This window comes from Euwallacea fornicatus, chromosome 1 (genome assembly GCF_040115645.1).
Source record: "Euwallacea fornicatus isolate EFF26 chromosome 1, ASM4011564v1, whole genome shotgun sequence".
NCBI classification, from domain to species: domain Eukaryota; kingdom Metazoa; phylum Arthropoda; class Insecta; order Coleoptera; family Curculionidae; genus Euwallacea; species Euwallacea fornicatus.
Window position 1 is genome coordinate 6963728 of NC_089541.1, and position 23517 is coordinate 6987244.

Sequence of the window (23517 nt, forward strand, 5' to 3'; positions counted from 1 at the left end):
AAATCCATTGTAAATTTCAAAGCCATCTAATATTATCTTCCCTGTTTGTTTAAAGCCAAAATTGCATTCGATTTTTTTGAAGGTCCTTATATGAGGAACTCGCCTGTAAAACATGAAAAATGGTCGTCACACCATTTGCAAGTTATTTTCAAAAAAAGTTTTATGAAATCTGCAAATTTATAATATAATATTTTCCTCAATTGAACCACCAGCAGCAAAGTAATATATCGTTTAATAATATTAGTAAACAATAAATACACATTCCTAATTCAATTTCCGTTGGTAAATGTTCAAATGATCCCAAGTGTTTCCAATGTATTAGGTTGTTCGATAATTAATGTCGTATTTTTTATGTTTTTTCAAAGTGAATGTACTTATATTAATAATAAATATTAATCAGTGATGTAGTGGCCATCTTGGTGGGTGACCTTTTGCCATCTTTCGGCAAGTTGGAAAATTCCGCGTTCGAAAAAGCCTTGATTTTTAGAAGTAAAAAATTCATGTAACTCATTTTTAACGGCTTGATCAGGATCGAAATTTTTACCATTCAAATGACTTTGAAGAGAACGAAACAAATAATAATCCGATGGCGCCAAGTCAGGGCTATATGGCGGATGAGGTATCAGTTCCCAATTTAGTTTCAATAATTTTTGACGCGTTATTAAAGACATACGGGGTCTAGCGTTACCATGATGGGACAGTACCGTTTGCGATTGGCGAGTTCAGGACGTTTTCTTTTGATTTTTTCGTTCAATTTCGATAGCTGACGATAATAAACATTCGAATCAATAGTTTGGTTTCTCGGAAGCAGTTCAAAATAACGAATACCCTTGTAGTCCCACCACACAGATAGCAAAATCTTCTTTTGATGAATATTGGCTTTGGACGTCGATTGCGCAGGTTTATCTTGTTTGGTCCATGATCGTTTTCGGACTACGTTATCGTAGACAATCCATTTTTCATCGTCCGTTATGACTCCTTTTACAAGCGGGTCGTTTTGGTTACGATTCGGCAAAGAATCGCATATGTTAATGCGTTGGGTGAGGTGAATTACCTTCAATTCGCGAGGAACCCGAACATCCAATTTGCTAACGTACCCAAGCTTTTTTAAATGCAGAGAAGCGGTTGAATTCGATATGTTCAACTTTTCTGCTATCTCTCGAGTTGTCATACGCCGATTAGCTTCGATTAAGGCCTTTATTTTATCGTTATCAATGGCGATTGGGCGTCCAGCGGGTGGTGCATCTTGGACATTAAAATTTCCGGAACGAAAGCGAGAAAACCAACGCTGGCGCTGGCGTTCAGTAAGGCAGTTCTCACCATAAACTTCAAGCAATTTCTTCTGAGCTCGTACTGCATTTTTGCCCTTTCGAAAGTAAAGTAATAAAACGTGTCGATGATGCTCACTTTGATTGTCCATCTTCAACTTAAATTTTAAACAACTTCTTGTTTACTAATCACGTTCAATTTTCGATCGAAAAAAGTCTAAAACATAACCGTTAAAGTGGCATATAATAATATAAGCGACGAGATCACTATTACTCGATATGTATAAATTAACCCATCTATGAGAATAAAACGACATTAATTATCGAACAACCCAATAGTACCATATAATCATGTTTACTTCATCTGCTACTGTGTAAGACATTTTTAATAAACTTTAATAAAGATGAAATTGCTTTGACAAAACTCATTGACATAATGTTGTAGAAGACGTTAAGAGGAGGGATGCTAGTGGTTTGATTCAGGAAAATATCAGGACGGCATTATACATTCGCAGATTTCAGAAAAGCTTTTTGTGAAATATCTTGCAAATGGTGCAAAGAATATTTTTCATATATTATACGTAAGCCTCTAATAAAAGGACCTTCAAAAAAGTCTATTAAAACATTGCCTTTAAACGAACAGAGAAGATAATATTAAATGGTGTTGAAATTTACATGGGTTTTCCCATGGTCGGTCCGAATATGCATCACCGTGTATGTAGATTTCCATTCTCTGACTGTGAATTATCGACTGTAAATTTAAGCAATTTCTTCATGCCAATTTTGACCTCTTTGTACCTACATGTGTAGCACACAAATAGTACAATATCAGAAAAGTTAATGAATCCTTGCTCGAGATGTGGTGATATAACATGGCACCCAGAAACTGGCCAAGTCCAGAATAAATGGCGCCCGAAAAAACATAATTGTTTTGGCCGGACTCATTGAACCCACCTCATGACATTAAGACCGAAATAGCTTACCACACATGCTTTCGGAAGTACTTCATTTTTTAAATTAGCGTGTGACGTAGTCGAAGTGCTATTCTTGCAAATGACGATGATTTTCTCATTTGCTAATTGAAGTGTCGAGCAAGGAAAGTATCACGTCTTGGCCGTAACATATTTTTGCCTTATAAAGAGTTTAAGTTCTCCTTGAAGGTGGTAAATGACCGAATTAATGGGAACAAACATATGGTGGCCCAGTTGGCTTTGTGGAAATATGACTGTTAAAAATATCAAAAACTGTCTTACCTCAAGAGCTTGTAGCATCTGATCGAATCCTTCTTCTGGTAGATATTGGATCGAAGTCTCCGTTTCGGATAGAGACGACTGGAGATCCTGCACGTGATCGGCAAGGCTCTATTTTGCAAAGAAAATCGCGTTAAGATTCATTTACTGGAGGAGATTTAAATAGAAATGATTAAAAAAATGACAACAAAGTTGTAGTATTTACAAATTACACACAATAAATAACGAAGATATTAAAATTAGTTATTTGTTCATTTCAAATGTTTATCTTTCAAGCTACAAAAACTTAAAAACACTCATATGGAGTTTTTTTTGGCCTGTTATTGCAAATATGTTCTAACATGCATTGAAGCTTTAAACTCTAAGCTTACACTTACTGCAAAAATTTCAAAATACATCCTGCTTAATAACCTTTGGATTTCCTGATACCTCGTGGAAGTCCACCTTTAAACTCGGTTTATTGCAAAAAATTATATGACAAATTTGCTCAATAAGTTTGAAATTAAACGTTCATGAGTTTATTGGCGCAAGCCCCTTTAAGGAAGTCACTAAATTAACTTCCAAATATGTGATTTTCATGTTGATTTTTTGATCAAAATATGTTAAAAAATACCCGAAGAAACTGGAAAAACAAGTTTTTTTTTCCTTTTTCTATGGTATATTGCTCACTATTTGCAAAAACCCACAGCACTCCCTCAAGGCACTTACTAATTTGATTTATTTTGTTTATTTTTTCATACTCTGTGTCTAGGCGAACCCTCGATATAGGAGATTAACATGGAAAATCCTCTTTTATATTTTTTAAGCTTGCATGGATTATCCAATTGAAAAACTTTTACATGGAGGTTGTAGTACTCAAGACCGGCCATCATTCCGCAATTTTTTCATTCTTCTAATTAGAGCAGTTTCGGCTCAAAACGCCTCCAAATTTCAACAATGTGAATGTACCCGCAAACGTTCGAAGCCACGATTGGGTTATGAATGACAGATATTCTATGAGAACGTAGCCCTTTATCGTGTTTTCTTGAATAATTATTATTTTGATTGAAAAACCTACTTCGTGACTATCAAAATTCAATTAACTCAAAACAGAGAAATATTGTGCCCTAGGGAGAAAATAAAATAATCAATTCATTTACCCTTATTTGATTGGCTTGTCCTTAATTGATTGACAAAATCGAAAAAATAATGTTACGTTATTTAATTTTTTCTTATATTTTTGGAATTTGCCGACTTAACAAAATTTTCAATTCAAAATTTCATTTCAAAATTCTACACTTGTTCAATGTAATTAGGACTTCCAACGTCAATAAAAGCATCCCCAAACTTAAAATCACAATCACCACCAAAATCACCCAATTGAAATCTACATTTATGTTTTATTGTTATGGTTTTGTTAAATAAAATTTGAAAAATAAATATATTCACATATACAAATAGACCAGATTAGTAGGGAGCATGCAAAACGACGGAAAACTGAGACAAACAACACAACTGTATTTCACCTTCTTCCGTTGTAGACCATCTTCGACACCTGCACTCGACGATTGCTGCATTGGGGGCCCTAGAAGGGGACTAGTATGGCTGGGCAGGAAATGAAACGAGTCAAATTCGTTTAGGTCACTGTCTAGGTCAACGGAATTAAGTCTACTGTTCTCTATTGATCGATTGGAGATAAGGGTGCAGGATTCCGTCCAGCCTGCTTGACCCTCAGGGAGATGATAACCGATTTGTTGTGGAGTTGGCTCTCCAGAGGCTCCAGTTCCCTTCAGGAAGGAATTACCGGGAGAAGAACCCTCTGGTGACTTTGTGTCATCATCGTCGTCTTTATCGTGGCTATCAGGGAGATTTAAAAGATCTTTTGCAGAAGTTGGTTGCGGCTTGAGAGATTGTTCTATGACCCATTGTTCCTCGGCTTCGTCGTAGATGGGCTTCAAGAGCCACACAGTTTCAAGAGGTGGAATAATTTTTAGAGGCTCAAATACTTCGTCGCGATCGTGTTCATACCAGACAATTTCAGCTTCATCGTAAATGCTTTTGGCAAGCCAGAAATCATCAAGGGATAGATTGTTAACCAATAAATCTCTGTTGGTATCTTGATGGGTTTCAGTTATAGATTTGTTAGAGAAAACATCGGAAATTTTATTCACAACGGTTTGGATTAAATTGGGCTTCGATTTGATGTCACCATCAGCACTATCAGTTGATTTTTGTTTCTCCAATTTCTTGTCCCTTTTTTTGAGTTCTGAAGTCAATTTTTCCGTAGAAACAAACTCTTCAATGATGCTCTTTTGAGTTAATGGTTTTATAGCATCATCTGGAACTTCAATAATTTTAAGGACTTCTTCAGGTTTTGCCTTTAGTCCTTCTGATACAACTTTATCTACAGCTTCTTCAGCTATAGATACGTCCTGAGGAATAATTTCAAATGTATCAATATTACATTCTTGAATCTGGATTTCATTAACAACTTGTAGTGTTGGAATTTCTACCGCTTCTTCAGCTATGGATACATCTGCAACTTGTATCGGACTCTCAGCATTTGAGCTATCGCAAGCTATTACAACCTCCGTTGTTATAACTTCAAATGAATCTTCAAGTTTGGGCTCTTCTAGTACCTTACCTATATCTTGAGAAACGGATATAACTTCAGCAGATTGCAGATCTTCTGCGAATTGGTGTTCTGATGTTAAAAATTTTTCGGTAATATTTTTATTATCTAGAAGCTTTTCGGTGGGTTCTGAAATGCCCAAAATAGTATTTTCTAATTTAAGTTGTATTTGCTGAGAGTCCACATTATTTTTTGGCAAAATTATTTCTTCCCCAGCTTCATTCACTGCCTCTTGAAGTGCACGTTCCAGTTGCTGAGCTTCTGCTTTACTTAAAATTGTTTCTTCAGTAGTTTCGTTCACTGCTTGTTCACTTGCAGTTCTTTGAGATTCTAATTTCTCCACTTCGTGAAAAATGATTTCTGATGAAGAATTTTTCACTTCTTCTCCAACTATATTGTCAAAGAGCTCAATTTCACTTTTTTCTTTCGATATAGTGGTTTCTTCAGAAGTCCTGCTTATTACTTCTGTAGCTGCAGGAATTATTTTCCCAATTTCCGCTTTCTTTTCTTCTAAAACTGCTTCTGCAGGCGTTTTTACAGCTTTTTCAGCCTCAAGTTTTAATCGCTGATTTTCCACGTTTTCTTCTTGGATAACGGTTTCTTTAACAGCCATTTTCACTGCTTCTTCTAGTACATCTACGTTTTCTTCAACCGGCTTTTCTGGCAATTTCTCAATTACTATATTATGATCAGGTGAAACATCATCCGCATCTATAGTTCGCTTCTTTTTCTTGTTTTTCTTTTTCGATTTTACCTTTTCGTCAGCCACATCGTCTTTTTTTCCAGATACGGCGCTTTTAACTGAAGAAACTATGCGGCTAATGATGCCAGATTTCTTTTTATCTTTCTTTTTCTTGGAATTTACTTCCTCATCTAATTTTGATACACTTTCCTCTGTTTTGAATATTGATTCTTCTTCAACCCCTTTTTCAGGTTGTGACTCTTCCAGCTTAACTCTCAACTCATTTTCACCAGTCACAACTGATGACCAAGATTTAACCAATGAACCCTCAACAGATTCTATTACTTCTTCTACTGTCTGCTTTGATCTTGATCGTTTTCTACTTCTCCTCCGTTTCTTATTAGTGTCCCTTTGAGGCTCTGTAGGTATTTCTTGTTCAGGAACTTCAGATAGTTCACTGGAGTGTTTCTGAGGTTGTTGAGGTTTTTCGGGTAAATCAATGAATTGAGGAATATCTTCTGCATGTTTAGGAGAGTTTAATGCAACTATTTTTGCATATGTGGTTCTGTTGTGAAAACTGGTATCAATTTCTGTTATAACAGTCTCTTTTGAAGGTTCTTCATAATGTACCTGACCAGTCGAAGGTGTAGATTCGACTTTTTCCTCTTCGACGTGTTTTTGATGGATTTTTTTAAGTTCAGGTGATGCTTTGACTTCTTGAATAATGTCAATTTTCTTAGGTTTTGGAGAGGGCTCTCTACTTTTAGCTGCCTTTGCAATGCTAGCATAACTAATCTTTTCATCATCATGAACTCCTTCTCTTACCACAGGTTTTTGTTCGATTTCTTCAGCTAATATCGATTCGTTAGAAGAAACATTAGATATAGTGAAAACAGGCTCTTGTTGTCGAGATGGAGGAGACTCTGGAGGCGTTCTAATAAGAGCCTTGTTAGGCTTCTCCTGGGGTTTTGTTAACGGTGAGCTTTCTCTCTTTAATGCTTCTGTAGAGATTTTAATGGGAACTTCGTTTTGTTTTCTGCTAGGGTTCGTCAAGGGTGAATTCTCCCTACTAGAAGCAGCAATTTTTGCCCAAGTAATGACATTAGGAGCCACAGGTTGATCCTTCATTTCAATAGTTTTTACTTCATCTTCTTTAACTTTATCTTCAACTGAAACTTGAGGATGTAACTCGACGGCAAGCTCTTCGTCAACTACCTGATCATTTTCAGGCCTTGGAGTGGCAGGCCTGGGCGACTTGTTTCTTTTCCTTGACTTCCGGGGACTTTTTGGGGGTTTTGCAGCTTTCTGCTCTTCCTGTTTTAGGTCTATTGATTCAGAATCTTCGCGGTCGTCAATTTTTAAAGCGACTTTTAAAGGAGCATTCTTAGACGTTGAGCGTGGTCTTTTTCCTTTTTTTGGAACTTCTATGAAGGCGTCCTTATTTGGGAGATCTATCTCTTTCATAGCTTCATCAGGAATATAGTTCACTATAATACCTACTGACCTTATCTGAGACACAGGAGGAGTATTATGGCGTTGATGTGACAAAGACCGTTCTCTGAGTACATCTTCAGGCAATTCAGAAGCTACAACTTCCGCGTAGGTCTTATTTGAGGATTTTAGTTGCTGCCAAACATTAGGACTTTTCACTTCCACTTCTTCGAACTCTGGAATAGGTTGCACCTCAATACTTTTCGTCTCAGTAACCACTGGTTCTTCGGTCTTAATTTTTATATCTTCTTTCGGTTCTGGAATTGGAACTGTTACATCTTCTTTCCTCAGTTCTTCGTCAGATTTCTCAGATGCCCAGGATGTGGTGATACTGTCACTATGGCTGCTAGTTTGAATTTCAGAGACTACATCTTTAGGAAGTAAATTCAATCGCTCTTTTTCCTCTCTATGGAAACTACTCCTCCTCTCAGGGCGTTCGGTACTTGCAGGTTTCAATTCATGCTGAGGCTGTTCTTCTTTGGCTACATCTTTCGCCCACACACTTTCTTCATGAGGACGTGGATATGCGACCTCGTCCTCGTCTACTAAATTGTAGACGACCTTTGTATACTCCCATGATGGCGCATAAACTGGTTCGACTGGGCTTGGTTCGGTGATGGGAACAAATTCAGCCGCATTAGGATTTAGCTTAAATTTGGGAATGAATTCTTCAGCCTCGGTGGACAGGCTGGATTTCGGTACAAACTCACGAGCAGTTTCGACGATTTTTACGAATTCAGATCTTTCGGGGTCAGAGTTACGCGATTCTTCCGTTATGAATGATTTTGTGGTATCGATAATGTTAGGGATGGTTTTAGGGATAAATTCAGGAGATTCGGGTGACAGAGAGGAAAGTGAAGATTCTGGTAAAAGACTGTCGATTGTTGTAATATCTTGTTCATGTGGCAAGTTTTCTTCCTCGTTAATACTTTTAACAGGGAATGCATCATCATCAACAGATATGTTCATGGAGTCCATACTAGGAACTTCTAAACCAGAATCTACTTCATCTTCTATAAGCCTTTCATATCGTTCACCTACTGATTCTTCTGGCATACCTATTGTCGATTCTTCAGTGATAATTTGGGTATTAAAATTGTCATTAATAACTTCTTTTGTGCCTACTTCACTGGATTTAGTTTCAGCAAGAGCTAATTTCTCAACATCAATAAATTTTTTAATATTTAGTGACACTTCAGGTATTTTTTCTGTTGTAGGTACAGCCATTTTGGCGCCTTCTGAATTGACTGATTCCTCAATCGCTTGTGTGAACTCTTCTATTGGTTCTTCGGTGTCCTCATTCGAGAAAACTGAAGGTTCATTTGCCATATTTAGGAAAACATTTGATGTCTCATTTATAGGAAGTCCTTTATATTCAATTTTCTGTCCTTTGACATCCTCTACCTTATGAGGTTCCTCAATTGGTTTAACCTCTCGGTCCTTTACTTTGCGAGGTTCTTCTTCTACTTTAATTTCTACTTCAGATACTTTCTCTTCTACTTCGATTTCCTCGTCAGAAAAAACTGGTGGTTCATCTAACATATCTAAGAAGGCACTGGACGTCTCATCTATGGGAAGTCCTTTATATTCAATTTGCTGTTCTCTGACCTCTTCTACTTTATGAAGTTCCTCAACAAATTTAGTCTCTTCTTCTTCTACTTTAAGGCATTCTTCATCTAATTTAGTTTCAATCCCAGGCACTTTCTCTTCGGTTTTCATTTCTACCTTAAAGTGCACTGGTAGTTTATCCAGTACGTCTAAGAAAGCACTGGACGTGTCATCTATTGGAAGTCTTTTGTATTCAATTTTCTCTTCCTTAATGTCTTCCTTGAGGGGTCTTTCAATTGGTATTTGAACATTCACCAATGATTCTTTTTCCTGATCAAAGAAAACCGGTGGTTTATTCACGTCATATAAGAAAGCACTTGATATCTCATCTATGGACAGTCCTTTATTTTCAATTTGCTGCTCTCTGACCTCTTCCATTTTATGAGGTTCCTCGACTAGTTTGATCTCTCCCTTCTCTAATTTGAGAGGCTCTTCTTCAGTTTTAATTTCAACTTCAGGTACTCTCTCCTCTATTTCGATTTCTTCGTCAGAGAAAACTGGTGGTTCATCTAACATATCTAAAAAGGCACTGGACGTCTCATCTATGGGAAGTCCCTTATATTCAATTTTCTGTATTCTGACCTCCTCTATCTTATGAGGTTCCTTAACTGATTTGACCTCTCGCTCCTCTACTTGAATAGGCTCTTCTTCTACTTTAATTTCAACTTCAGATAATTTCTTTTCTACTTCGACTTCTTCGTCAGAGAAAACTGGTGGTTCATCTAACATATCTAAGAAGGCACTGGATGTCTCATCTATGGGAAGTCCTTTATATTCAGTTTTCTGTTCTCTGACCTCCTCCATCGTATAAGGTTCCTCAACTGATTTGACCTCTCTCTCCTCTACTTTGAGACGCTCTTCTGTTTTAATTTCAATTTCGGCTACTTTTTCTTCTAGTTCAATTTCTTCATCAGAGAAAACTGGTGGTTCATCTAATACATCTAAAAAGGCACTGGACGTCTCATCTATGGGAAGTCCTTTATATTCAATTTTTTGTTCTTTGACATCCTCTATTTTATGAAGTTTCTCCACTGATTCAATCCCTCCTTCCTGTACTTTAGAGCATCCTTTAGCTGCTTTAATTTCAATATCAGGGGTTTTCTCTTCGATTTCTATTTCTTCGACTGAGAGTACTAGTGGTTCATCCAGCACATCTAAGAAAGCACTGGACGTCTCATCTATTGGAAGTCCTTTGTATTCAATTTTCTTTTTCTTAATTTCTTCCTTAAGATGTTCTTCAACTGGTGTTTGAACATACACTAGTGGTTCTGTTTCTTGATCAGAGAGAACGGGTGGTTCATCTATGATATCTAAGAAAGCTCCAGAAAACTCATCTAAAGGAAGACCTTTATATTGAACTTTTCCATCATCTATCTTGGCACATTCTTCAACTGGTTTGATGTCTTTTTCTTTTTCTTTGACAGCATTTTCAAGAACTTTAATCTCCTCCTCGACTACTTTCAGCGATTTTTCAGCTACTTGTTTAATATCTACTGGAGATTTGGAAAGTTCTTTGTGTTCTTGGGTTTCTGTATCTTTCCCCTGAAGCTGTGTCTCAGCTACCTCTGGTGGTTGTACATCTTCTTCTTCAATTTTGTTAACAACACGCAATTCCCTGCTTTCTCTGACTCTCTCTTCAACCCACAAATATTCCTGCTCTAGAAGATACGTTGTACTGTATATGACAATTTTGAACTCCTGCAGTTCTCTTTTCAAGTGTTCAGTTAGCTGGATTGTTCTAGTATTTTCATCAAGTGGCAGCGTATCTTTTATGGGTGTTTCAACTTCTTTCTGACACTTTCGTTCATGCCAAACCATTTCTGCTTTTTCCAGAGACAGCGTGTCGTAATTAAAGAGGCCATCAAATTGTTGTAGGTGATTTACTTGCGGCTGCTGCAATGTTATGTCTTCTTTTTGTTCTGGAGGTTTAACTTCTGCAATTGTTTCAGTTGTGGTGGAAAGAGGAATGGTTTCATAATAACTTCTTTCTGATTGAAGTAAGCCTAAGATATCGTACTTTCCGACAGGTTCCTTAAAGGAACATTCCTTAGTTTCAGACTTCTCCGAAGATTCAGCCTCCTTAGCAGTAAAATCTACAACGTTAGCTTCATACAATCGTGGCTCATCTTTACTGTCATTCACCACTTTAGCTCCCTTATACCCTTCCTCCCAATCCCAAATTGAGGACTTACTTTCCTTTTCAACATTCTCATTCTCGTATTTAAATTTCGATTGCGGGATTAAGTCTGGAGATGCAGATCTGTCCGAAATTTCGTCTTTGGGAGATTCTTCATTTAGTTGGATAGTAGGTTCTTTTACCAAAGCTGCACAAATTTGATCTAAAGGGGATTCTTTCAAGGTTTTGAAGCCATCTTCCCAAGCCCAATGATGTCTTTCAGGTTTCATTTCTATTTCGCCTAAGACAGGTTTAGTTTCAATTATTGTGTCAACAAATGTTAATTGACTAGATAAAGATTCAATATTATCATAAGGAGTATTGGATAATTTATCATGTTCTATTTCTTGAATGTTGACCTCTTGAACCTTAACTGGTTCTTCACTCTGTTCGAACTGAACCGGGCCCTCATGAGAGGAAATTGGTAATTCATTCAAGGCATTCAAAGGTGAACTTAATGTTTTGTTTACAGGAAGATTTTCTGTTTCTATTTTCTGCTCTTTAGCTTTTTTCTTCTCGACTTCGAGAGGGACAGCTGCTTTTTTCTCTTCCTCAGTTACCTGTAAAGACGCCTTAACTGCCGTTACATCTTTTACTACTTTAAGCGGTTCTAGAACTTGTACCGTTTTTAAAGGTTTTTCCAGTTCCTCATCGGCATAAACTGGTGATTCATCCAAAATGTCTAAGAAAGCACTGGAAGTACTATCTAAAAGAAGTCCCTCGTATTCCACTTTTGTTCCTTTCCACTCTTCCTTTGAAACTTTAACGTCTGCTTCATCTTCTTTCAGAGTATTTTTTTCTGCTTTTTTAACCTGCTCTTCCCCTTTTAATTCAGAAAAAACCGGTGTCGCATCTAAAACATTCAAGTAAGCACTTGAGGATTCATATAAAGGAAGTCCTTTATCTTCGACTGCCTGTGCGGTCACATTGTTGGTTTCATTAGTCTTATTGACAGTGCCTTCAATTGTCTGCTTGAATTCTTTCATTAGTTCTTCAGGTTTTTCATCAGACCACGCGGGAATTTCATCTAGAATATCCAAAAATGCACTAGACGTATCGTCAAGTGGAAGACCCTTGTACTCTATTTTCTTTTCAGAAAGTTTAACCCTTTCTGTTTTGACTGGCCCTTTATTCTTTTGTTCAACTTCTGCGGTTTCATCATCTGAGAATACTGGAGGTTCATCCAAAATATCCAAGAAAGCATTTGATGTGTCATCCAAAGGAAGTCCTTTATATTCAACTTTATGTTCTTTGGCGATTTCTTGAGGTGTTGTTTCTATTTCATCATCTTTATGTTTTTCATTAATTGTCTGAACTGGAGAAATTACATCACATATTTCCTTGACACTAGATTCTTTAACGATAAATTCAGACGATGTAACTATTTCCTCATTATTTTCTTCATCAGAAAATACTGGTGGTGTATCTAATAGGTTTAAAAATGCATTGGAAGTCTGATCTAATGGCAGGCCTTTGTAGTCGGTTTTGATATAAGAAGGAACTTCAGTTATCATTAAATCCTCATTTGTTTTGAGCACTTTAGCGGATTCATCCAAAATCTTCCCTGTGGCAGATTCTATAATTGTCGTTGGCTCTTTAGATTTATTTCTCTTCTTGCCTTTCTTTGATGATCCCGGCGTCTGCGTAATTACTGTTTTCACTTCATGCTCAGGAATAAACCTAATTTCTTCGGTAATTACAAAGGCGGGCTTCTTTTCTTTTTCCTCTTGACATTTCTTCTTTTGCTTCTTCTTTTTAGATTTCTTTTTCTCTGGAACACCTTCCTCATGACTAAACTCAGTTTTCTCTAATACTACAGCGTTCTGCACAGAATTTTCAACAACTGATTGTTGCTCTTGATCTTCGTGTACAGACTGAGATTTTTGTTTCTTATTTTGGTTAGCTATAATTGGTACCTCTACCAGTAAAGGTTTAGAGGGTGTTGGAACAATTCGTTGAGGAGGTTGAACAGATGGTTTTGTTCCTTTGGCTTTGGAGCCTACAATGTTGGCCCATCGCATGGTTCCTTGGGTTTCGATTGGAGTATTAGATTCTATGATTACTTCATCTTGTGACAAAGGCACCTGAGCAATATTTTTCGAAATTTCTTCGGTTTTTTCTACTGTTACTGCTTCTGGGTTTGTGGCTTCTTGTACAGGCTGCGTGACCAATGGATGTTCTTCAGATCCAACAATACTAGGCCATCTTCGTAACTGATTGTCTTTAGTGCTTACAGCAGTTTGTTCTGAATCCAATTTTGTATGAAGTTCTTCAGCTTGTTTTCCAACGAATTCCGAAGAAATTTTTACTTCATCAATAAAAGGCGTTTCCTGTTTAATCTCTTTGCCTTCCTTTTTCTTGTGTTTCATTGAGTGAGATTCCTTTTTCTCAATTGAAACGCTTTGAACCTTTGCCAAATCTTTATTGTGCTCGTCATCAACTACAACTTCAGAAGTTGTATATTCTGAAGTTGCTTTAGTACACTCAGGAGAATTTGAACTCACTACACTTGCATATCTCCGTAATTTTGGTCTAAGTGTCCCTGTAGCTTCAGGTTCTTCTAATAGATTTGTTTTCTCACCAATTGAAGGTTTTTGTTCAATTGGTTTTTCCTTCAACTCTTCAATGTGTTTGTGCTTCTTATGGTGCTTCTTCCGTTTTCGCTTCTCAAAATGGTCTTCTGAAGAAATTTCATAACTGACTTCTTCTTTCTGCACGTCCTCAATGGGAGTTTCAATAGTAGCCTCAGTTTTAGTGGCCCAATTTGATGAATCAACCATACTCCATTCTTGTTGTTTTTCCGAACTAATCTCAATATCTCCTTGAGCAATTTCAATAATCTTAGACGGCCGTTCAACGAATGGTAATGGTAACTTTATAGGTTTTGCAGTTCCTAACAGAGGAATTTCTGTTTTAGACTGTGCTGTAACACTAGCCCAAGTCTTCTCGTTTGAAATGAAGTCATGGACTTCTCGGGAATCGACTACGATCTCAGGATCTTTGATTGTACTCTCTATAACTATATCTTCAGTTGCAATTGGACTCTCATCCATTTGCTTATGCCATTTGTCACTCTTCCTTTTATGCTTATTCGAGATTTTGCTTTCTGTTTCCATTAATTCGGTGTTGGTATCTAATTTTTCAGAGGGCACCTCAGGTAAAGGTTGAATATCATCGTTTTCCACATATTCAGTTATATCTTCTGGGATAGCGGATGTTTTCTTGGAACCCACAACACTAGCCCAGCATCTCAAAGTTTTGTTTTCAGGAGCTATTTGAGGTTGAACTTCAGCTGTATTAGATATTTCAGGTTCATGTTGCTCTATTGGTGCCTCTTTAACTGCTTTTTTCCTTTTATTTCTCTTTCTCTTCGATTTGCCAGTATCTAGTTCAGTTGTAAGATTATCACAGTCGTCAGGTGGCGAATCTTTTGTAACAATGAAAAGGTCTGTTGCTGCTGTTGGATTTTCAAATTGTGTGTATTGAATTGGAATCTCTGAAGGAAGGAGATCTCTTACTGAAATCTTATCTTTATCACTTTGAAGTGCTAGAGTATCTTCCTTTAATTCTTCACTTGCTTCCTTTGAAGTCTCAATTTTAATATCTTCAAGTGTAATTATTTCTTTAGTTGCGGATTGTGACTCAGGTTCTCCAATCTTGGGCTGAGACTCAGGTTGTGTTACGTCAATTTCTTCAAGTTGGTGGTTTCTTATTTTAGTCTTCTTATTTTTATGCTTCTTTTTATGTGGCTTAGTGGTTTCTTCATCTGTCAATTCTTCCTTCTCTATTGGAATTATATTTTCCTCAGTTCCTTTCAACTCTCCCATATTGGGCAAATGTTCTAGACTAGTTCTTCCTTCTTCAAGATCAAGAATTGGCTCGATTCGGGCATTAACATCTTGAGATGTAACTTCTACTTCGAGAGGTTTTAGTATATCAGTGATTCTTTCTGTTTCAAATGAAGGCATTTCCGAGTGAGCAGTGGTTGTGCTAGGTGTTTTGTGCTTCTTTATTTTCTTCTTTTTATGTGGCTCGGAGCTTACTTCACATGTCAACACTTCCTTGTTCTTTGGGGCTAAATCTTCGCCAGTGTCCTTTAAGTTTTCCACATTAAGGGGCAGAGAATGTCGTTCAATTGGAGCTTCAACTTTTTTAGGCGGAACAGTGACTTTTTCTGCTGCAGAATTAAGTAATTCTGAGCTCGGAGTAGTTGTTGAAAGTTTTTTCTGTTTCTTGTTCTTCTTTTTTGTGCCAGACTTTAGTTCCTGTGGTTGGGTTTCTATTTGCAAATGATCAAGTCTCTGCCCGGATTCTTCTTCTTGTATTGTCACTTCATGTGTGACCATAAGTTCGTTAAGGGTTGCAGAAGTAGATATCTCTTGAGTATGAGAATGTTCCTCAAGATTTTTATTTATTTCAACCAAAGCTACTTCTTCACCTTTCTTGTCACTTTCATGATGTACCACAGATTTCACCCCTTCTTCAGTTATAGGTACATGATCCTCTATAAACAAATTCTCTATAGTTTCTCCCGAAACTATGATCTTTTCTACTTCTGGCGACTCGATTACTGTTGACAATTCAGTCGCCTTAACTTTCTCCGAATTTGATTCGCTAAAATTATCCAAGTCAGTGGTAATCTCTCCTTCAGGTTCATCAACTAGATTTTCACTTGGAGTTGGGACAAAAATAAATTCACTAGCTAATTCAGTATCACTGCTTTCTTCTTTAATATCAGGTTGAGTATCTTCAGGCAGAGGAATGACGCGAGGATGTTCTTCAAACGAAACAGATTTCTTCTTCTTTATCATGATGGGTGCAGAATCGACTTCGTCTTGAGAATTTTGTTCTTGAGTAATAAATTCTTGGACATTTGCTGTGAAGGTGGATACAGACTCTATGTTTTGCTGATATTTGGATAACGTTTCGGCCTTCAGTAGGCCCAAAATATTGGACATATTATGGTCAGTTTTAATTACGGGCTGAGCTATTTCAAATGAGGATACCTCTGGTTGAAGGTAGTCAATTTCAGGCAATGGAGTCACGGGAGAAAGGATTATTTCTTTAGTAAATTCTAGAAGTGGTTCTATTTTTAAGTTCAAAGTGGGCTTTTCATCTAAACTAAGATCAAGTTCAACACTATCTTTACCGTCCAATGTAACGTTTTCTGTTATAACCTCTTTTTTAATATCATGCTTTCTACTTTGCTCTAAAATATCCATGATTTCTTCAATGTTGTGAATTTCATTGTCAACGATTGAGTCAGTTCGTGACAGTGACACTGACTCCTCGAATATCGGAGTTTCGAAAGTTGGTAATAATGGTGTAGGTTCGGAATCCAGTAAAAATTCCAAAGGCAAAGCATGTCTTTTTGAGCTTTCCAAATCCGGCTTCACTTCACCGGACAAATCCAGATTCTTAACACGATCTTTCCTCTTTTTCTCCTTCTTTGCCAGTTGTTGAGGCCTCTGCTTCACTGAGCCAAATATAGCTTGTTCAAGGTCTATATCTTCCCCTACTGGTTCTGGAGTGATCTCGACAGTCCTGACTTCTTCAGGTATCTTGCGAGGAGGTCTATCTTTGATAGTCTCGAGTTTTGAGTCAGTCTCTTGTTGATATTTTGATAAAGTTTCTGCTTTGAGGAGGCTTAACACATCTATTATTAGTTTTGGATCTTCGGTAGATTTTTTATCGATTTGAAATGGACTCAGCTGTGGTTGGAGATATTCTATGTCAGGCAAAGGTGTTGTTGGTGAAGGAAGATTTGGTTTTACTTCTAGTGCCGCTGCCAGTCTTTCCTGGTCTAGAAACTCAGTAACTGAAGGTGCCTTTGCAGTGTGTTCCAAATGATCCAAAATAACATTCATTTTTTCTTGAAGCGCTTTACTATGTATATTTTTCAGAACCAAGGCTTCGCGTTGCGGAGGTATCTCAATACTCTCTTTGCTTGGCACGGCTACCTCTTCAATAGTACTAATGTCTGAAGCATCTTGTGCAATTTCAATTTCAACTACGGTATCCAAAGTCTTTTCCGGTGTAGGAAGAGAAGTAATCACATGCGAAATTTCTCCTTTTTCAACAATAGTTCCGTCAATATGTTCGATAGACGTAACTTTATGTGACTCACTTTCAACTGTGTTTTCGATTGCAGAAGCTGCTTGTGGACATTCACTGATTATATCTTTTATTTCTAACTCTTCTAGTGAACCTTTTTCAATGTGCTCGATTTCCTCTAGAGGGGTTTCTGTAAACTCCATTCTAAGCGAAACCACCGGTTTCATTTTCACTTCTTCATGAGTGATAAACACAATCTTGTTGGTGGGTTTAAGTTCTATTGTTCCAGCCCTTTGATCAACTTGCACTACGTGTGATTTATCTTCTTTATTGGTAAAATCAGATCCATTCTTTTTTAGCTTAAAGGAGTTATTAGGTTCTTTTGAAGCAGTACTTTCTGAAGGTTCGCCAATTGACACTGCTTCAGCTTTAGTAACAGTTTTAGAAAAACTATCCATTCCATCTACGTCTTTATTCCCTTGCTTCTTCTTAGATTTGTTAGGTTTAGTTGTAGCCTTAGTTTCAGAAATGACCTCTTCTACAAGTTTTTTGTGTTCACCAATAGTTTCAACGACATCTTCGACTGTTTCAGACATTTGAATAGTATCCTGCTTTTCGATGATCTTATCAACTGAAGGTTTATGTTGGAAACTCTCTTCAGGCTTCTGCAATATGATATCTCCAGACTTGTCGTCTTGTAAATGATGCTCCGATCTGGCGAGAGCTGCAATTTCTTCTAATATCAATTTGTTAGTTTCTTCGATGAGAACTTTGGCATGTTCAACTGCTTCATTTATTTTGGATGAAGACTCGCTGTAGTCGAAACTTGCGGGTTTGTATGTGGCTTTTTCTTCAATTGGCGTTGCTTTTGTATCAGACGAATTGATAATTGCTCCAAGTTGCTTCACTTCATCGATGGCATTTAAATCTTGTGGAAGAGGTTCGATGGAGGTGACAACCATTGGAACTTGTTTTTCTGATAAAATATGCTGCTGCTTCTTTCTCTTTTTCTTGTTCTTCTCTTGAGGAATTAGAACAGGAGGTAAATCAAGATCTTCATGAGTCAAAATTAATTCATCAGCTTGTGCTTCCAGAGCTATAGCTTCTTCAGCTTCCAATGAAGGAGTTTCTAATACCACCTCACCTATAGCTTTTTCTATTTTTTGAGTTGATATATTAGTATTCGTCTTAATGCCTGTCTTTTCAGTTGTTTTATTATCTAATGTGGATTCGTCTATGGAGATAAGTGTGGTGGCGACAGTTTCCACTAATTCAGCAGGTATTATAGAATTTTCAGCAAATTCGTACTTTGCAGTTGCTTGAGTTAGTTCGAGTTCAGTAGTTTCAGTATCAATTTCAGATGCAACGACAGGCACCAAATCTTCTACAGAAATGCTCTTTTTTCCTTTCCTTTTCCGGTTCTTTGATTGATTTCCATGATCAGGCAATAAATCACTTACACTAGCAATATTTTCTTGAGAAAGAGCAAATTCAACTTGCATTACTGGAGCTACAGATTTTTTAACTTCTAAAGAAAGGTTATCTAATATCACCTGAGCTGTAGCTTCCACACTTTCTTGTGTTGAAGGAATATTCGTTTCATTTATGGATATTTCAAGTGTTTCATCAGTAATATCTTTTCTGGATGATCTTTCTATAGAAACTGATACATCTTTTTCTTTAATCGTGTTGGTGAGTTCCAATTCAGCAGATTTTTGAGTTTCCATAGCAATTTCATTCAATTTTCTTTCTGGTAACATTGGTTTAACTAGTTCAGTGGATTCAGCTGGAGTCATAATTGCCTCACGAGACACTAAATTTTCATTAGGAACGTTTTCCTTCGCTTTCTTTTTCTTCTTGTTTAATTTGCTTCTACTAGCAGGCAATGAGCCACTTTGAGTGGAAATATCTTTTTCAGGAGGACTATCTTCAGCTTTTATTTCTGTAGTTATAGATTTGTCGACTTCTAATGAAGGCGTATTTAATATTGCTATATTTGTAGGATCTTTAACATGTTGAATACTTATCGTTTGAGTAATTATATCTAATGTTGAGTCATCTGTTGAGGCGATGGTCGTTACGTCTTTATCTTCAACCTCTGTTATGGGTTCTCTTTCAGTAGATATCTTAGAATCTTCGGCATCATCGTGTAATACACTTTCTTGAGATGATGGTGGTTCTACAACTTTGAGTTTTTCAATTGTCACCAAATCTTCAATGGGAATGATTTCTTTGGCTCTCTTTTTCTTTTTCTTTGATTTACTTCCATGCTCAACTCCTTCATGACTTGAAATTGTATTTTGTACTCCAAGTTCTTCCTGACGCGAAAATAAAGCTTCAGGTTGTTCTTCTTGGGTTGGAACCTCAATAGGTGGAGTTTCTTTGACAACAGTTACAGTGCTGTCTAATATTAAAGATTCTGATTCGGATGCCTCCTTAATTGCGTGATATTTGTTCTTCCTTTTCATCTTTTTCTTCTTTGGCATCGTGCCATGGTCTTGTGATAAGTTATTTTCACCCTCCACAATAATTGAAGACTCTTCAGTTTTAGTTTCAAGTATGCCTGGTAGAGGTATGTCAACTGTCAAGACTTCTTCAACGTTTTGAGATAAGTGGACTTCAGGCTTCATAATCGTGACTGTTTCTACGATATTTTCCAATATTTCGTTACCTTTAGGAACTCTTTCTGGGACATTTTTCTTTTTCTTCTTACTCTTTTTCTCTTTTGGTTTACTGTCATGGTCTGCCCCATCTTGCTTTGAAATGGCTTCATGGGTAATATTCTCTTCAATCTTTACTGCAGTGACTTCAGACATTTGAGCATCTGGATTAATTTCAACTTGCTCTTCTGCAGTTTCTTTTAATGAGGCAGTAGATAAACTTGTTTCAGTTTCTCTAATATGCTGAAGCCCAGTTCCTAAATTTATGGTTTGAGATTTGTTTGGAATTGAAATTTGTTCTTTTTCAAGCTGAGCTTCGATAGGTTCTGCGACAGTAACTGGAGTCTCTTTCATGAGTTCAGATATTTCATTAGAGATGAATACCAACTCATTACTAACAACACTGGTTTCAACCTGGTGGAGTTGTTCGTTTCCTCGAGAAGTATCTTCATCTATTGCAGATGTTTCTTTATTGGCAGCAATTGCAAGCTGCTTATCAATTATATCTGATATATTAGAGTCCACTGTGTGTATATGTATGGATACATCTTTGTCTGCAGTATCTTTGTTGACTCTAATTTTTTGCTTAACACCGTCCATTTCAGATTTGTTAATGTCTTGGCTAAGTATATCTTGATTTTTCTTCTTGCTTTTCTTCTTTTTGTTCTTAGATTTGACATTACTTTCAGCTTCTGCCGAGGAAGATTCTCCCATTGTACTTTCTTCTTTAGGAGTTTTGATTTTCTTCTCTGCCGATTCTATTTCATCACTTTGCAGAGGAATATTTACCACTACTGGTTCATTTGATTTGTCTACAGTAATCAATTTAGATTTACTCTTATTTTTCTTCTTTGTAGCTGTTTTGGTTTCAGACGTTTCGTGTTCTGGTAGAACCTTTGTTGGTGCAACTTCAAGATCTGAAGACTTGAATTTATTTTTTAGCTTGTTAGTGGGTTTCGGGGCAAAGTCTTCTTCTGAAGGAACTGTGGTTTGTATTAACACTGGGGATTCTATAGATTGTGGTGATGGCTCAACTTCTTTTGAAATTCTTAACGGTTTCTTGTTGTGTTTTTTATTCTTCGGTTCATCTAAATTTTCTTGAACTTTATGAGATGCTGGTTCAGCTTCATGCATGCTTACATTTTCTGTAAATTCTTCTACAACTAGAGATTGTTTTTGCATTTGCGTTTTATTTTTTTGGCGCGTATTCTGAATAAAGCTTTTCTGAGTATTATCGTCTTCACTATGCTTATTTGCCTTAGCTTTCTTCAACTTATTAACATTCATATCGTTATATTGGGAAGTACTATCTAAATCACTAAGTAAGTCTTGCGAGTAAGGAATATCAACAGTTTCTTTACCACCTAATTGCTTAGACTCTCCACGGTAAACAAACTGTTGAGAATAGTCGGATTCGACACGTCGTGGTCGTTTCTCTCTATGACTAGGTTTTCTATCTCTATTTGAAAAGGCAGGAGGTTGCTCCCTAACGGGAGGAGTTCTCCTGCTTTGACGATAGCTGCGTTCCCTCGTTTCATCCAGGGACGTGGAAGAAGTTCCAGGTCTCGGAGATAATTGTCTGGAAGCGCATCGCGTGGTCGTTTCTGGGTACACCGTAATACTGGATGGCTGGAGAGGTTTTTCACTTAATCCTTGGGACAATACCTGGGCGTAAGTAACTTGGCAGCTCTGCAGAGCACTGGGACCCTCTGCATCCTCTCCTGGAACTGCAGATTCTGGCTGCTTTTCCACAAGTTGTTCGACAACTACCACCTCTTTTTTTGGCTCATTTACTTGTGGTGGAGGAATAGGTTCCTCTGCTACTTCTTCAATTTGAGCATTCGCAAATTCCTGAGTGGAAAATTCTGGGATTTGGGAATACTGTTGAGACGGAGCAGCCGCGTGGTAGGTGCCTAGGCCTGAGCTCATTAGCTGCTGGCCTGAAGCAATGAAATTCACCATGTCCGGAATTGGCTGAATGTATTCCAGGATGTTAGGCTGCTGAGCCGCAATAGTTTGATGGTAGTAGTCGGTATTATAATCGTAAGGAACTTGCTGGTATTGGTTCCATATTGGAGTCGGTTGGATGATAAATTGATTAGGTTGTTGATAGAGAATTGCGCTCTCTTGAGCTATTGTTGGAGGATATTGTTCTGATTCTGTAGTTACCGCGGCAGGCTCTTCTACAGGTTTTGATTCAACTTTGGGTTTTAAGGGAAGTATTTCCAGTTGATTACTGGTAGGAGTTTGAGTCTCCATTTGCTGCTTCTTGATCATTTGATTTCTGAGTACCTCCGCGTAAGTGGTCGATCCAGGAGCCCACATGGGGCTTCTAGATCGAGTACGCATTTCTGGTACTCCTAACTGATTTGATTGTGGCGAAACTATCGTTTTCTCAGTGTGCTTCGCAGGTCTCCTCTTAGGAGACCGACTTTTTCTTGTATACGATTTGTTCCGGGCCTCTTTGGCTACCGGCAGGGATGTAGGAATGGGGCGGGACTCGGATATCTCGACATCATGGGGGCGTTCTTGAGACAAAGAACGTCTGGCGGTGATGTCAGCATAACTGACTTCTAGTATGGGACTGTCAATGAGGGCGTAGGGGTCCACGCGGCGAATGTAGGAGACCAGCATGGTGATTCGTTGTCGGCACTCTTCGATCCGCGCCTAATTCGTGCAACAATGCAAAATATCAGTATCCCGTTAAAAATCGCGCAAGAGGGTGGCTGAAACGCGTGTCATGGTCAAGTTTTCGGAGAGTCGTGATCGGGGGGTGGTGTCATGGTCTGGAGAAGTTTTAGGGGCAGGGGGAGGGGGGGTGTTCTACGTGTCTAGAGGCTCCAGATCGGGCACCCCTAGTTGAACGATTCGTTTGACTCGTTCGTTGCGAAGGGAGAGGCTGTGTTGCAAACCCCTTATTCGCTCTCTGCAACCCTGGACACGTGAACGGGGATAAGGAAGGGAATGCAGCAAAAAATCGAAAAAAAGAAAGAGAAAAACCATTTGATAAAATCAACAGTCAAAACAATAGCAAACAAGACTTAAAATCGATTGTGTTCGCTTCATCTGGCTCACCCAAAAGCTACTTAAACTGAAAATGAAAGCGTGATGCACGAGTTTAAGTGTGGATAGTGTACCATGAAACAGTGTTGGGTGAATGAGATAGACAGTGAACACAAACCAGGTGATAAGTAGTGTGAACTCAAGCAAAATGGCAACTACAAGCGTAAGTGGAAAATGGTAAAAAAGGCGATAATCAAAAGAAGAAAATGAAACAAATTATAGAGCCCGAAACCAAAACAAACACAATCCCCGCTGCCGGTTGGGAAGGGGGAGATGGAAACACCTTGATGATCGTGTCAGCCACCTCTAGAGCGCAAAGCTCATCAAAATGTTTCCAAAAGTTTCAGCTTTTCAAAGGTTTCAATTTTCAATTTGCGTTTCTGAGAATGAGGGTTGGCTCTAAATGTTGAACGGATTTACTGTATACTTTTTAGCTTCTACCGCTGCTGTGCACACTGTGACTCGGAATGGTGGAGGCGAGACCTTTATTTTTTTAATAGAAATTAGTGATCCTCTAACTGGTGTGTGATTAGTGACAAATCTACAGGGTCTTCCGGTTAGGACTGCGCACCCGCTTAGTTAAAAAACGATGTGAGTCAGATTTAAAAAAATATATATGGATATATGTGTATATAATATGAGCGTTCTTCAGGG

The 23517-nt window shown here is 37.8% G+C and overlaps 1 protein-coding gene across 10 annotated transcripts in view; it reads right to left on the reverse strand.

The window, feature by feature from the left end:
- The window catches only part of Msp300 (Muscle-specific protein 300 kDa), a 135175-nt gene that overhangs the window by 30321 nt on the left and 81337 nt on the right, over positions 1-23517 (reverse strand). For 6 of the 10 annotated variants that reach the window (XM_066301872.1, XM_066301833.1, XM_066301853.1 and 3 more), the window contains 2 exons: positions 4024-22467; positions 2522-2629 (listed from right to left, as the gene is read on the reverse strand). In XM_066301872.1, coding sequence (XP_066157969.1) covers positions 2522-2629; positions 4024-22467 — 18552 coding nt within the window. Of the gene's footprint in view, positions 1-2521; positions 2630-4023; positions 22735-23517 lie in introns of those variants that run through there. The other 4 variants (XM_066301905.1, XM_066301897.1, XM_066301890.1 and 1 more) reach the window with 2 other exon arrangements.